Source organism: Amblyomma mixtum, chromosome 4 (genome assembly GCF_055824585.1).
Source record: "Amblyomma mixtum isolate Tamu chromosome 4, ASM5582458v1, whole genome shotgun sequence".
Lineage (NCBI taxonomy): Eukaryota > Metazoa > Arthropoda > Arachnida > Ixodida > Ixodidae > Amblyomma > Amblyomma mixtum.
Window position 1 is genome coordinate 65,992,750 of NC_143015.1, and position 16,656 is coordinate 66,009,405.

General features: G+C 47.7%; 1 protein-coding gene across 1 annotated transcript; it reads left to right on the top strand.

Moving 5' to 3' along the window:
* The first annotated feature begins 404 nt into the window (after positions 1-404).
* Positions 405-15,543, top strand: LOC149346682 (uncharacterized). Its single transcript, XM_089586608.1, has 4 exons — positions 405-487; positions 4,838-4,910; positions 9,206-10,041; positions 14,116-15,543. Exon 4 carries the CDS (start codon positions 14,187-14,189, stop codon positions 14,805-14,807), a length of 621 nt encoding a protein of 206 aa, XP_089442734.1. The 5' UTR covers positions 405-487; positions 4,838-4,910; positions 9,206-10,041; positions 14,116-14,186; the 3' UTR covers positions 14,808-15,543.
* Positions 15,544-16,656: the final 1,113 nt, after the last annotated feature.

Below are 16,656 nucleotides of genomic sequence, written 5' to 3' on the forward strand. Positions count from 1 at the left end.
CGCGCGCCGCCATGTCAGCCATTTTGTTTGTTTACATTTATCGAATTTGTTATAGCGGGACAATCTTTAGGGCCAAGCAACCCTGAGCTACCATGTGTCACGTGTTGGCGGCTTCCCCGCCAGTCTGTACCCTGCCACCAGCAATAAAGGACGTAACATATAATTGGCGACGAGGTAAAAATGGCAACTGCGCTGGGCACGATTGAGGAATTCGTTCCAACAGAGGCGACGTCTTGGCCCTTGTATTTGGAGCGCCTCGAATTTTTCTTTCAAGCAAACGACATCGACGGTAACGAGAAGAAGCGAGCAACGCTCTGCAGCGTTTGCGGCCCAGCAACGTATGCCATCGTTCGCTCCCTTTGTTCTCCGGATGCGCCGTCGGCCGTGGCCTACGATGAGATCGTCAGGCGTCTCTCAAACCACTTCTCGCCGCGACCGTCGGTGACAGTACAGCGTTTCAAGTTTGGCACACGTCAACAGCAGCCCGGTGAGTCAATTGCCGACTACATCGCAGAATTGCGACGTCTCTCGGAACACTGCGATTTCGGTGCGTCGCTCGATGACATGTTGCGCGACCGGCTAGTGTGCGGGGTGCGAAGCGAGACCCTTCAGCGTCGGTTGCTGGCGGAGCCGGAGCTTACGTTTGCTACAGCTCGGGAGGAAGCCATTGCAATGGAATCTGCGCAGCGACAGACCGAGCAAATTCGCGGCAGTGCCGCATCGTGTGAAGTTGGCAGCGTGAGCGGGCAGCGTTTCGACCCGTGTGTTGCGAAGGTCTCTGCGCCAGTGACAGCCAAGGAGGGTACCCATAAGCAGGCTGGTTCGCCTGGAAGCACAAGCGTATGTTTCCGCTGCAAGGGTGCGCATTCGCCAAGCAGTTGCCCATTCATGAATATGCAGTGCCACTTCTGCAAGCAACGAGGGCACATAGTGAGAGCATGCAGGAGGAAGGCGGCAGCTCGCGCTTCGGCTGAACCCAACTCTCAGAACAAAAAACGGGCCAGTGGAGGCCGTCACAAGAATGCTGCGTCGGACGTTTACGACGTGTTCGTGCTGTCTGGTGAAGAGCCAGCCGTGAGAGTGGAAGTGCGCGTCAACGGAAGTCCCCTAGAGATGGAGGTGGACTCTGGTGCAGTGTGTTCAGTCATCAACGACCGGACTATGCAGAAGCTGCGAATATCGAAAAGGGCGTTGCGCCCAAGTAATCTTCATCTCCGAGCTTACAATAACAAGGAACTACGAGTGTTGGGTGAACTGACCGTGAAGGTGGAATTCAAGGGGCAGGAACATCGCCTGCGATTGGTGGTGGTTAAGGGTGCTAGTATCGGACTTCTCGGTCGGGACTGGTTCAAGTCTTTGGGAATAAGTCTGAGTGGTGTTCACAGTGTGTACGAGCCGAGTCGAACTGGCAGTAGGGGAACAACAGCCTTGCTCAAGAAGTATTCTTCAGTCTTTGAGCCTGGACTTGGGACAAGTAAAGGGCCTCCTGTACGCATAGAGGTGAACCCGGCAGCTCCGCCGCGATTTCTGAAGCCACGACAAGTACCGTTTGCATTGAGACCGAAGGTGGACGAAGCACTGGACAAGTTGGTGAACCAAGGCATTTTCCAGCCTGTGCGGCACTCGAAGTGGGCAACACCTGTCGTTCCGGTTGTCAAAAAAGATGGATCGATAAGGATCTGTGGGGACTACAAGAGCACAGTCAATCGTGTAGTGCAGTGGGAGACGTATCCCCTGCCGACACCGGAGCAGCTGTTTGCCAGGCTGGCAGGTTGCTCGAAGTTTTTAAGGCTAGACCTCGGACAGGCGTATCAACAGAAGACTGTTGATGAAGAAACAGCTGACTTGTTGACGGTTACAACACATCGGGGACTGTTCCGCGTAACCCGTCTTCAATTTGGCGTGGCAGTGGCAGTGGCTATCTTTCAGAGGTACATGGAAGAACTGTTGCATGGAATTGATGGTGTTCTTGTGTTCTTGGATGACATCTTGATCGGTGGAAAGGATGAGGTGCAGCACAATGCTCGTTTACAAGAAGTGCTCAAAAGAATTCATGAAGACGGTCTGCGACTAAAGTTTGACAAATGTCAATTTGGTGTTGAGGAAGTGTGTTACTTGGGATTCCGTGTGAACTCTGCAGGTGTGCAGCCGACAGAAGACAAGGTGCGTGCTATTCACAAGGCCCCAGAGCCGACATGCAAAAAGGAACTTCAAGCCTTTTTAGGAGCTCTGAACTTTTACAACAAGTTTCTTAAAGGAGCAGCTCATGCCTTGGAGCCACTGTACCGGCTGTTGGACAAGGGTCGCGAGTGGCGTTGGATGGAAGCTGAGGCGGAAGCATTTCGCCAGGCGAAAGATCTGCTACAGTCATCACATGTTCTGGTGCACTATGATGTCAACAAACCCCTAGTGCTGGCCTGTGACGCATCCCCGTACGGACTGGGTGCTGTGTTGAGTCATGTGTGCGAAGATGGCAGCGAGAGACCGGTTGCATATGCGTCGAGAACTATGAGTGCGGCAGAACGGAATTATGCCCAGACAGACCGAGAAGCGCTCGCCATCGGCTTTGGCATAAAGAAGTATCATCAGTTTCTATATGGGAGACATTTCAAAATTGTGACAGACCACAAACCCCTCTTAGGACTGTTGCACCATGCCAAGCCCATTCCCCAGGTGCTATCACCACGGATGCTGCGTTGGACCCTCATGTTATCGGCTTATGACTATGAAATTGAGTATCGACCAGCGGAGAAGCTTTCCAATGCTGATGCATTCAGTCGTTTACCACTGAGAGCCAGTAGGGCAGAGGAAGAGGAGCAGCGTCTTGGGGAAGTAGGGATGCTGGAAATGGCGCCGGAAGTAGCATGGAACTCTAGGAAGGTGGCAAGATTCACGTCAAGGGATAAGCTGTTGGCTAGAGTCTGCAATTGGGTACAGCATGGGTGGCCAGAGGGTAAGCTGCCAGAAGAGTTTGCAGCGTTTGTGAGCCGCAAGCATGAACTGTCGGTGTACCAAGGTTGTTTGCTGTGGGGCAGTCGTGTGGTCATTCCAGAGCCAGCTCGACCGTATGTCATGGACATTCTTCACACAGCTCATCCAGGAATTGTCAAGATGAAGGGGCTTGCCAGAGGAGCCGTGTGGTGGCCAGGAATCGACAGAGATGTTGAGCAGAAGGTGAGAGACTGTGCACGTTGTCAGGAATCCAGGTCTGCGCCAGCAGCTGCAAAGATTCACCCTTGGGAATTCACCAAGCGTCCTTGGACAAGACTACACATCGATTTTGCTGGGCCCTTCCAAGGCAAAGTTTTCCTCATTGTGGTGGACTCTCACTCAAAGTGGTTGGAAGTGTGCCGGATGAATTCCATGTCGACAGCTACAGTTTGTGCGAAGCTTTGTTTCCTTTTTGCTACCCATGGCATTCCAGAAACTGTTGTTTCTGATAATGGCACTGCCTTTTGTTCGGAGGAGTTCAGAGACTTCATGTGCCGGAATCAAATCCGACATGTGACCGTTGCCCCATATCACCCTTCTTCGAATGGTCAAGCAGAACGCATGGTGCGCGAAACCAAGGGAGTACTCAAGCGAATGGTTGGAGGCGATATCGACACACGTCTGGCTAGGTTTTTAATGACCCAGCATATCCTGCCTCATGCTACAACAGGCAAGAGCCCGGCCGAATTGCTAATGGGCAGGAAACTTTCAACTGTGTTAGAGTGTCTGCATCCTGACCTGCAGTCCAGTGTGCAGCAGAAACAAGAGCAGGTGATGCAGCGCCGTAGCCAGGCAGTGCGACTGTTTGATGTGGGGGATCGAGTGTTTGTGCGCAACTATCTCTATGGGCCCAAGTGGTTGCCGGGCATTGTGGATGCTGTCACAGGACCAGTGTCGTACTTGGTCGTCACCAAGGACGGTCGTCGATGGAGACGTCATGTTGACCAACTCAGAAGTCGTTCTGCCAGCTACGCATTGGACAGTTTCGCTTCTGGGATGTGTGAAGAGGAGGAACCGCTGGTTGCTTCCCCGGCAGGGTGTTCCGGGCTTGGCATTCCTTCAAGCCTAGAGGACCCTGGAAGACGGGACCAAGGAGAAAAACTGGAGGAGGCTGCAGCGCCCAGTACCGAATCTGCTTCCTGTGGTGAGGACCGTGAAGCGAGTGCTTCCCTTCAAGTCCAGCGACCACAGCGCCAACGCAGCCGCCCTGCGTATCTGAAGGACTTCGTGACGTAGGGGGGAGGAGTGTTATAGCGGGACAATCTTTAGGGCCAAGCAACCCTGAGCTACCATGTGTCACGTGTTGGCGGCTTCCCCGCCAGTCTGTACCCTGCCACCAGCAATAAAGGACGTAACAGAATTGTGGCTGACTTCGTACCTGGCTTGGCTTTCGTTGGCTAAAGTGGTGCAGAATGGCCGGAAATAATATTTTAAGCTTATAATACGGCACACAAATGTTCTCACCCGCTTTTGAAACACTGCACAACAATTTCAAACGTCTTTTATGCGCGCTGATGTCGTTCAGTTGGACTATTTTTTTTTTTTTTTTTTCACTGATCGTCGATGCCATCATTTTCGAATGACATTAGTTTTTTCCGTGTAGCACCGGAAGAGACCAAATGACATTCGATGCATCGAATGCCATTAGGTTAGGCCATTAGGTTCGAAGCTGATGCTTCACAAAGTCGTATTGTGGTTGTGTATCTACGGCAGAGCTCTACGGGTGGTTCGATGCACTTCAGATCACAGTGTGCATTCGTGAAAGTGTGCTGTGCTGTTGTGGGTGCTTACTGAGCCCAATGACAGCGCTAAGCGACTGGTTTCGTTTTTTTTTTTTTTTTTCAAGCTTCGGCTGTGCAAAACTACGGAAACGTCCAAGCACGGTAGCAGACCGATTTGCCGCAGTGACACCTTTCCGAGTGAGCCCTCTGCATCTGCTACTGCAACTGCTACTGCAACTCATTCTTCTGCGGGCAAGTCGGAACACGCCGTGAGGTTGCAGCTGCGAGTTCTGATAGATGGGATAACTTTATTCGGCTCTAGCACAAGGTTTTTTTATGTGGTCAGATGAGTCCATCCGCAACGGTCGGTTGCCACTATTCCAGGGCTCCGCTGGATGCTGCCGTCAGCTGAGCTCGCCTTATCAAACCGATCTGGTCATCGCGGCAGTCGCTGGAGAGCAGACCCTCCCATTGCTCCACACCTGGGTATTGTCGACTTTTTGACATGCCCATGTGATGTGATACAGTGTAGGTTTTTCATGGCACCACGGACAATTGTGTGCGTAAAGTGTGGGGTGAATTTTATTTAGTGTTTTTATATCTGGATATGACCTGTGACCGTTTCGCTGCCACATACACCACAGTCAGTGACTTGCGGGGAGTGTGTGTTCACATTTGCCCTTAGTTGCCGAGTCGCCACGACGCTATGCTACCGGCGAAACGCAGGGCCGAGACGCTCTGCGCTTAGTGCTACAAAGCCGAGACGCAGCACCCGAAGAGACGGGCAGTCCACCGAGGAGCTGGGATCGGAAGACGTTTATTGGTTGTTGTTGTTGCGAGTGAGGGAAGGATGAAAAGGGAAGTGCACGGGCCTGCCGACTGTGTCGAGCCGAGCCACCACCGCTGCCATGTGCAGATAGAAGAAAGTTGAAAGATAAGAGGAAAGAGTGAAAAAAGAGACGCGCGTCGCAACAACCGCGTCCGCCGAAGCGAAGACGCTGGCTAAAACTACAGATGCCCCCCTTACGTTTATTGGTAACCAGCCAGCGCTTTTAAACGGTAGCTGAAGCGGGGGGGGGGGGGGGGGGGGGGGGGCAGAACATTTGTCCTGTCAGGACAGCTGCTGTGAACCTGTGCAGACTCATAGCTTAATGCTTGTATCCTGTATATTCATTCATTCATTCGGAAATGACCTGTCCTGTTACTATGCACTATAAAGGTCTCCTCAGTATGGCTGCATTTTGTGCGCAAACTCACAAAAAGTGCTGTGTCATGGCAGCATCTGTTCTTGCTGTACAAGTGTAGCTTGATGCTAGCGTTGTTGATGCAGCGGCCAAATCGAGCTTAAATGTGCAGAAACATTCATTTACTGCGCGGAGGTCTGCTGCAGCAGCCATATGTTAGTGTTTGTCGAGTGGTTCTATTTCTGTGCTGTGCATTTCTTCAAGGTCAGACATTTCTTGCCAGTGGCCATGAAACTCGTTGATTCTGGTGAAGAATTTGAGTTCTCCCTTCCTGTTGTGTTGTGCAGAGTGGCCCGGGTTGACCATTACTCAGTCAGTGGGTGCTTTGAAGAGGTGGTAACGTAATGCTTGGACTTTCCATTCAAGAGGCTAGCTGTTCAGTCTGTCATGCGAGACCTTTGACAGTTTGTTAGCATGGTTCAGGATGTCACCATTTTACCTGAAAAGTGTCTTCGGTCGTCCACCAGTTGCAGATGGTGAGATTTCTGTGATAACGTTGTGCTTCACTTTATTTGAACTCCACTACTCACCTTCATTGTCGGCCGACGTTGGCGTCACAATGACCGTCGGAAGCCGATAGATAGGCATAGGCTGACTGGGGACTTCAACGATAGTTGCTACTGTAAGCAGAGTTATAGCTGATGCTGCCACATGCTGAATTCAGATGTGGAGGCCACCTAGGTGAAAATAAAAGTCACAGGGAGTCATTGCAAGCGCCGTGATCACCCACGTGTTAAAGAAGTATAGAATCCTAACATTAGTGGCATGTTTTCTTGTCTACAATGATGCTGCAGACATTGCTAAGCATGAACCACCATGTGGTACTCAGCTACCACCGCTAAATAATTTATCATCATAGTTTTCTGTCATGCTGATTGAGTTCCAGTTTCAACGGCCAAACGATGGCTGTGATGTCAGAGTAGTTTTACGTCACGTAAGGCATAGAAAAGCGCCAATATAATTGCTGCTGCTTCATTTTAGTTCACTACAGTGCTGAAGCCAGCCTTCCTCAAGAGCCAGGATGACTATGAATGTGGAAGCAGCGATTATATTCCAGTTGTTTCCTGCCTCACGTGACCTGTAACCACACTTTGACGACACAGTCCTCATTCGGCTGTTGAAAGCGAAACAGCACGAAAAAGAAATTAGATTATAAATTATCTGGTGGTCATAGGAGAATACCAGGTAGTAATCCATATATAATAATGCCTTACGCATCATCATAAACAAGAAAGCATGCACCCAAAAGTTAGGTGTCTATACTGCTTTAAAGAAAACCGCACCCGCCTTCAGTCTCTTATACAAATGCACTCCGTCATGCTCCATGTGTCCACCATCGTCGTATAGCATGCCCAATGCTGATGTGACAACACTGTTTACTAAAACGAGCGTGGCCATGGAGCAGTCTGTTACTGGTCTGCGGTAGAGCTTGCCAAGAACCGTGCACTACTTGCACAAGATGAGAATTCGTGATGAGGCTAGTGCAGGAGTCCAAAAGGCACTAGGTATACTGCCAGTTAGTGTGCGAGTGTGCTGCACCACCTGAACTGCTGCAAAATGTGCGGCCAAATCAGAGACCTTAAAAACACCTCCCTGTCTTCGCATGTGCACTGCCAGTTCATATGGGCTTCATTGAACGATGAGAATTGGCAAAAATATTGAATGGAAATATTCCACTCAGAACATTACAATGATTTTTTGGGGGAGCAGTGGCAGTTCTACTTATATTTTTCTCTCTTTCTTCAAAGTTTTGAGCTTAAGGGGGAGATGCACGTGGCCCGCCGCGGTGGCTCAGTGGTTATGGCGCTCGGCTGCTGACCCTAAAGACGCGGGTTCGATCCCGGCTGCGGCGGCTGAATTTTGATGGAGGCGAAATTCTAGAGGCCTGTGTACTGTGCGATGTCAGTGCACGTTAAAGAACCCCAGGTGGTCGAAATTTGCGGAGCCCTTCACTACGGCGTCCCTCATAGCCTGAGTTGCTTCGGGACGTTAAACTCCTATAAACTAAACCTAAACCTTAAAGATAACCATGGGTAGCCATTCTGTGCTTTCTGCAAGTTGTCTATGGTCTTGCTACTTACACTGCAGTTCCTCCTGATTTAAAGATCCCTTGTTGCACCTGCTGAGTTTCTTGTTGCCGCAACATCTTCTTGTAATGATTGTGTCTATTTCAAACTTTAGTTGTGTCACTTTTTTCCCAGCAGCAATTCTGTAAAAACATTTTCTTCACACGTGCCAGATAATGGCGAATGCTGCATCACCGTAGACATATGTGAGAAAGGGCTTTAAAAAAGAAAGAGAAATAAAAGTGCCCTGCCCACACCGCCAGGGCAGAAGGAGCTCAGTTAAGGGCAGTGTGTTTTGTTACAGACCAGCACTTGTTACAGCTCGTGTTTGAGAAGAGCTGCCTTGGCCTCGGCGGTCTTGTGAGGGGCTCATTGTGACGCCACTGTTAGTACAAACTCGGTGATTGTAGAATGTATAGCTTTTAACTTGGTCGTAATGGCCATAAAATATTTTCAGTAGAGTTGAGTTGCCTGACAAGTAAGATATTTGGGTAGTATTCCTACGCTGAAGCAGGAAAGCACTTTAGTTTGTACAATTGAATTTTATACATTGTGTAAGCTATCGGAGGTGACCCTCTAGTCTTTGATGTAACCTCGACACCCTGTTTGCCCATGTTGAGCTAAGATGTGCTGGAGACATCTGCTGGAGGTGTCTGTGTTACCCTGAGCCATGGAGGCCCTGTGTGCCAGGCAGTTGCCACTCCTGTGAATGTGCTGCTATCTGCGTTCAAGTCATGGAGGTAGACCTGATAGCCACCATCCTTCCGCGTGGGTGTGGAAGAGTTCAGAAGTTCATTTTATTACTTTTGCGCCATTTGTAGCTTCAAGAATTGGTCATTTGGAATAAGGAACAAGCGGTGCTTAAATAATCAAACATTATTGTCTGTCACAGTCGTGGTAGAATGGCCTAAAAAATTGTGTGGTGGCGGCACCAGCCACCGTTGGACGCCTCTCTGCTGGAGCATGGAGAGGGAGTTTGGTCACTTGAGGGAAAGGGAGAGAGACTGGCGGCGAAGGGTGCACTGTCTGTGTTAATGGACCGAAGCAGTGCCTGCTCGGTCGTCTTTCTTTACACAGACAACACGATCTATCTAACATGCTGTAGAAAATTAATGCCAAAGTGTATATGCTGTATGAATCTCATTGATTGCCCGTAAATTTTTTTCTTGTCTCTCTGGTCTAGCATATGCACTTCCTCGATTCGAACCGACAAAAAATTGGGAACATCAAAGTGCCTGCCTCGGAGCAACTGCAGCAGCACAAGTGGCCCGCAGCTTCATCTCCTTCCGCTATCCTCTACAAGACAAGCCACTTCCATGCTTGCCGCATCTCTTATCATAGTGACCTAAATGTCGCTGAAATCGCTCTCAGTCAGGATTGCACGTAACCTACTGCATGGTGGCACAACTCAATGACGTGTGCATGCAGTGCACTTCGTTTTCCGACCTGCCAGTTCACGGTGGCCGTACCGCAGCGGTACTTGGTGGCCATTAGTGCATTTATTTTATGCCAAACATAGCATATCCGCTCACTGTCTTTTGCCTCATACTGGAAGTCGATTCTGTTAGGAAAGAGCAAATCAACTGATGTGACAAGTGCAAGATTATGCCATTCGTTGCGATGTTTCGTGGTGAGTTTAGATGAACTAGAAATTAATACTTATTGAACATTCAGGAGGCTGAAATAGTGAAAGTCCAGTGTGAATTTAATACTAAATTGTGTTCGCGAGCTATTCGAAGTTTAGAATATTCGTGCACGTCCACTGTACTACTAACTCTGTAAATGTATGCGAGAAGGGAGAGAGGATACTCCCATGAAGAGGTAATGTATTTTTCCTTTTCTTTGTTTTTCAGGTTTAAAGCCTTACTTTCTGACATTTTCGACAAGTGGCAAGTCTGCGCTGCATCAATCTGTGGACTACCCGTTACCAAGTCATCGTTAATGTCCTAGTCTCGCTCCAGCACATCTTGCCATCAAGTGTTTCCGCGCCCGCAATCGTGATTCATGCAGGTTAAGAGGGTACTGCACCAATTGTGACCATTTTGTATTTCATTCACAAAAATGCTTTGTTAACTTGCCCTTTATTTATGCAGATCAACCTTGCATATTTTCATTGTATGTGCACGAATGATTACTGTGCCACCATATTGTGCTGGGAATATGCAAACTGTATCTGAATGCATTGGTGAGGTGCAACTACACATTGCCATTGAATTCATTGAAGATACTCGTAAGTGCAGCTGTAGTGACCAGACCTCTCGGGTTAATACGTAGGAAGACGTAAGATTGGGGAACGTGCCAGATTTGGCCAAATTGCATTGCTGGTTCATCTGATGGCCTCGAACCCTACTGTTGAGCCTATTTCATTTTTTTTTAAAAGGTGCTTCTTCGAAAACTGTCTGCAGTGTAGTGTGTCTCTTCACCTGACGTGGTGTGAGCATTGAGTGATGCTTGCCGTCAGGTTGAAGGTCTTCGCATGCACGGTTTCATGTTGTACTTTGCATTTGTGGCCAGGAAACAAAAGGGTATTTTGTGGTCGCAAAGCAAGTATTTTTGTGGATACAATAAAGGTGCACCAGTGCCACTCGTAGCAGCAGGTTACCTTGCTGCGTGGTGAAGCATGATTGCAGTTTCTCTGCCCCGTGCTTGTTCTGGAATTCGTTATCCACATAATGTATTTGAGAAATTTAAGTCATCTAAATTTGTAGATTTTGCACACCTGTAGTTGCCATAATGGCAATGTATAATAAATACGCAATTCTTGCATGTGCTGTTCTGGATGCGTGTGAAGTTTGTGCATTTGAAGTGATCAAAATGTCCATGTGCATGGCACGCATATTCTGGTGTATTTCTCCCCATATTACCTGGCAACAGTTCAGGTAGGCATCATGGTGGCCCAGTGGTTATGGTGCAAGGCTGCTGACTCTAGAGACACTGGTTCAATCCCAGCTGTGGCAGTCGCATTTCGATGGAGGCGATGTGCGAGAGACTCGTGTACTGCGCACTTTAGAGAAACCCAGATGGTCGAAATTATTTGGAGCCCTCCACTGTGGCGATAACCTGAGTTGCTTTGGTACGTTAAACCTCATTAACTAATAATCCATGTGGTCAGAGTGCAGTTTGTAAGTCCATAGTTATGCATATACTCATCTGTTCTTGACAACTTACTCATTACTGTGCTTTATTAGAATTCCTAATCACATGTAAACTGCAGTCACACATAAACTTGAGCTACACCAAGATGATAGTCTTAACAGCTTTAAAGAGCACAGATTTCAATTAAATAGAGAGCATTGGTAGATTTGGTGCAGAGCCCAAACTAGCTCATCATCATCATCAGCCTGACTACACCCACTGCAGGGCAAAGGCCTCTCCATGTCTCTCCAATTAACCCTGTCCTTTGCTAGTTGCCACCACTGTATCCCCGCAAACTTCTTAATCTCATCCGCCCACCTAACTTTCTGCCGTCCCCTGCTACGTTTGCTTTCTCTTGGAATCCACTCCGTTACCCTTAACGAGCAGCGGTTATCTTGCCTTCGCATTACATGCCCTGCCCAAGCCCACTTCATCCTCTTGATTTCAGCTAGGATATCATTAACCCGCGTTTGTTCCCTCACCCACTCTGCCCTCTCCCGATCTCTTAACGTTACACCTATCATTTTTCTTTCCATAGCTCACTGCATTGTTCTTAACTTAAGCTGAACCCTCTTTGTTAGCCTCCATGTTTCTGCCCCATAGGTGAGTACTGGTAGGATACAGCTGTTATATACGTTTCTCTTCATGGATATTGGTAAGCTACCATTCATGACCTGAGAGAACCTGCCGTACGCGCTCCACCCCATTCTTATTCTTCTAGTTATTTCCCTCTCATGATCCGGATCTGCGGTCACTACCTGCCCTAAGTAGACATATTCTCTTACTACTTCTAGCACCTCGCTACCAATTGCGAACTGCTGTTCCCTTGCAAGGCTATTGAACATTACTTTGGTTTTCTGCATGTTTTCGGCAGCTCATAGCCAGTTGTTTTTGTAAAAGAAATGGTAACTTCATTTTATGATGCTCCTAACGGAAACTGGAGAGCTTGACAGATATCCTGTAGACGTGTGTCAGAGCCCGTGTCATACATGATAGGGATTTTGGGTGGTCAAAATTTCCGGAGACCTTCACTACAGCGTCCCTCATAGCCTAAGTTGCTTTGGGACGTTAAACCCCAACAAACCAAACCAAACCTTGTGTTTTTTCCTGCCTGATGTGTTGTATTTGTATATATTGCACAAACAAAAAAGGTAACTTTCAGGATTGCTTGAGACATGTAAGCTAAGTCTACTACTGGTGGCATCCAGATTTATGAGAAAATTTTTTTTTTGCCTGTTCCGTGTTTCTAGGTGTTGCCCGTGCGCTTTACTGTTTTGCATTTTGTTTTAGAATCATTTGCCAAGGCAGACTTGTATGCATAGCCTGAAGCATAAATATTATAATCATCAGCTTAACATTCAGCTTCCTGAAGAAAATTTCAGCTTGCGTGTGGTTGTGAAAATAAGCTGCTTTGTGCCTCCTTTGTTCATCTCCCAACTTCTCCTGTGTTTTGTATTGTTGTGACCCACAGTGTGATTGGAAAGACTGGATAGTTCATAAAACTGCATTTTTAATTATATGACTTGGTTTGAGTACATGAGATTAGAAAAAAAATTGGGCCTTGTCAAGCACACTGATGCGTACTTCGTGGTAGGTTGCTTTGTAGCTGTCATTTATTAGGTGGAACATTGCCTTTACTTATAACAGCCTTGAATGTATGCATATTAAAGTATAAGTCTTAAGAGTGTGGGTGTGTGAATATTCAAAATTTTCTAATAGCAATTTGCATATCCATCTGTTTCATTCGCTGAATGAATTGAATCCGCTGTTAGGTTTTTTAATAGTTTTCAAACAACTGCTACATAGTTTGAACAGGGTACATCGTAGTTCTTTTTGACAACTGTTTCAAAAACAAGGCTCACTCCTATGTCACACAGCTTTCTGCCCAAATTGGTATATGCAGGATTCAGCACTGCAGCACGGTCCGTTAGTGTTAGGTAGTTTGCTGTTGTCATCAATTGGAAAATGAAAGCTTTCTATGCATATAGTATGACAATCATGGATTTTATATATTGACATCATGAAGTGTATCCTCTGTTGCAGTTCACTGCTGTGTCTTTCGACAGCTACAACTTTAATTCTACAAATTATGGTTCCACCACTGGAGCTTTGCTGCCTCCCTCGAATAATCGTCTGGTTCGAATATTCACACACCTTGTGATTGATCCCACAAGTAGTTTAACTATTCGATTCATATTCCAATTAGAACCAGAGATACACTATTCATATTTGATTAGGTTTCAGAAAAGTGCCCTTTGCGCCTTTCGTTTGGAATTTCTTCCGATTTTTTATATGTTTGTTGTTTATGGTTTATGGGGTTTAATGTCCCAAAGGCTATGAGGGACGCCGTAGTGGAGGTCTCCGGAAATTTCGATCAACTGGGGTTTTTTAATATCACTGACATTGCATAGTGTACGGGCTTCTAGAATTTCGGCCCCGTTGAAATTCGGCCGCTGCAGCCGGGATCGAACCCATGTCTTTCGGGTCAGCAGCAGGGTGCCAGAAGCACTGAGTCAGCACGGCAGCTTTTTATCTTACATGCGAAGTGTACTTTGTTCAATGTATCTATGATTCATTCATTTCCACAAGATAGCTGGTGACAAGGTGCATATGTGATTGGCAGAATTGTGTGTGCTGCAGTGTGAACTTTTCTACCTGAATAGTACCGACTGTAATCGACACAGTGCTTTCAACCTTTGCGTGTTCTACTCTGAGCTTCAAATGCTGTGGTTGACCATTTGTGGCTTGTCGTGGTGATGTGAAGTGTATGCCAGCTTCCAAAGAGAGAACCTTTTCTTTCAGGACCTAGTTGTCTTAAAGTTTGACTAACTGAACTGCACATCAAGTCCTTAACTAGAGCGTCTTGATACCATTCGTGATCTCTTTGAATTGTGGGCCACCTTTTCATGTCTGCATTTTCACATGCCCTGCAGATGTTTACTTTTTTGCCTTGCGCAGACTTGACCACCACTTCTGAACGGCCAAGCTGTTCACCTAAACAAGAACTGTCAGCGGGAGAGGTGCCGTTCATGTACATTGACATCGGAGAGCGCCCCTTTCTCTGTAGCCACTGCAGCAAGGGCTTCCTCAAGAAGGATGATCTGACGAGGCATCTGCGCGTCCACACGGGCGAAAGACCGTACAGCTGCCACCTATGTCCCATGACCTTTACCAGGAAGAGCTTCCTGACAGGTCACCTTCGCATTCACTCGGGCGAGAAGCCATACCAGTGCGACCACTGCAGCATGGCCTTTTCAAGGAAGGATTACCTGAGGGACCACCTTCGCACCTATTTGGGTGAGAAGCCACACCAGTGCGACCAGTGCAGCAAGAGCTTCCTCAAGAAGGATGACCTGACAAGGCACCTTCGCACCCACACAGGTGAGGAGCCACATCAGTGCAGCCACTGCAGCAAGGGCTTCTCAAGAAAGGTTAGCCTGACTAGGCACCTTTCCATCCACTCGGGTGAGAAGCCATACCAATGCAGCCACTGCAGCATGGCCTTTGCAAGGAAGGATGACCTGATGAGGCACCTTAGCATCCACACGGGTGAGAAGCCATATCAGTGCAGCCACTGCAGCATGGCTTTTACCAGGAAGGATTCCCTAACAGATCACCTTCGCAGTCACTTGGGTGAGAAGCTATACTAGTGCGACCACTGCAGTAAGGGCTTCCTCAAGAAGGATAACCTGATGAGGCACCTTCGCATCCACAAGGGCGACAGACCGTACAGCTGCCACCTGGGTCCCATGGCCTTTACACAGCCGGCACACCTCGATAGCCATGTACGTTGCCACAAGAGTGCAGAACAATCGTAGTGCGCTTGCTGACACTGAAATAAAAGGTTGCTCTTCTGGTTGTAGGCATCTGGGCATTCGGCTCTTGTCACATGACAGCGCAAATGTATGCCACTGGCCAAGCATTGCCAAAGTAATGAAGCTTACTTGGCTATGAAAAAGAACTTTTTTAAGCTTGAAACTCAGGAAAGTAGGCGATGGCAGAGAGGGATTTGGGGAAATGGAAACGGTGATAGGTTCCTTTTTTCAGAGGTTGTTGCTTTATAAAGAACCACCTTGATTTCATTTCATGTTCAGACAGATCGCCATCTGGTGCAATGCAACTCTGGCGTCTTATTAGCACACCTTCCTTGGCGTTCTTGATCACGGTCTCTGTACTTACTTTCAGACTTATTTTTCTTTCTAAGTTGTCTGATGTGATTGGTGTCCAGTAGACTTGATCCTTGACGTACCCCCAAAGCAAGAGGTCCAGGGGGTATACTATGTAGTGATCTGAATTGTGAAGGAGTTGGTCTTCGTGCATTTCTCTTCAGCAATGACCCTCTCCTATCTTTGCATCCTGGGAGCTTCGTGCTAGTAACTGCCGCATACCGTGTCTAAAGTCATGATGAAATGAACGGCGGCGCAACAAGAAGAACACAACAAGAGAGGGGACACCACACCCCTCTCTTGTTGCGTTCTTCTTGTTGCGTCGCCGTTCATTTCATCATGCACCAACTCGCCCCTCAGGCCATTATTCTAAAGTCATGATTCTTGCCACTGATTTGCTCTTTAAAAAGAAAAGAATCTCTGGCTTAAAATTTTTGAAGGTTCCCGTCTTAAAGTGTTTGACAATGGAAGTGCATGGGTCAGGTCTGTCTTTCAAGTTGCTCACAGTCTCTGAGCGCTTCATCAGTCATGAATCGTTATCAGACTGAAACGTTTTTCCTTCAAATATAAATGGACTTCGAAATGGGGCAGAGTTACACAATTCAATGCTCTTTTAGCTGGGGCTGTTAAACCCGGCATTTGGCATGCTGTCAAGGCTGTTTTGTAAGACCGCCTTCAACATTTACTAGCTCACGGGCACAGTGCCCAGTAAGTTGGACAAATCACTGCATTTTATTCAAAACATTCTGGCTTTCAAAGACAGCGCTGCTCTTTGTATACGGTGTGCTGTGTGGATAAGTTTTGGGTGATGGAAGTTGCCTTGTGAGCCAAGTCGCGACAACCAGGTATACTAGCGAGGGAGCTGACCAGAGCGAAGACACGGGCTTGAAGTGTAGCCACTGTGGCGGGCACATTTCGATCAGAAGCAAGCTTGTGACGCATCTCACCATCCACACCGCTGAACGACTGTACCTCTACAAGTACTGCAGCAGGAGCTTTTCACGAAAGAACCACCTGGTAGGGCACATTCGCACCCACACGGGTGGGAAGCTGTTCCACTGCTAGCCGTGTCCTTTGCGAAGCGATCAACCCTCAAGAAACATGTGCGAGCCGACGGGGGTGAAAATCTATTTCAATGTGACTTGTGCCTGAAGACTTTTGGGGCCAAGCACGTTAGTTATGGCACAAATGGAACATACACGAAAGGGAAACAGCAGTGCCATGAAGGAAGGATTTCTTGGCCGAAAAGCATTTCTAGCCGAGTGCTCTTTAATTGCTAGCAAACTAAAGCTAAATACTGCCAGATAGCATGTGTGAGGGGTTGCCTTTGCCA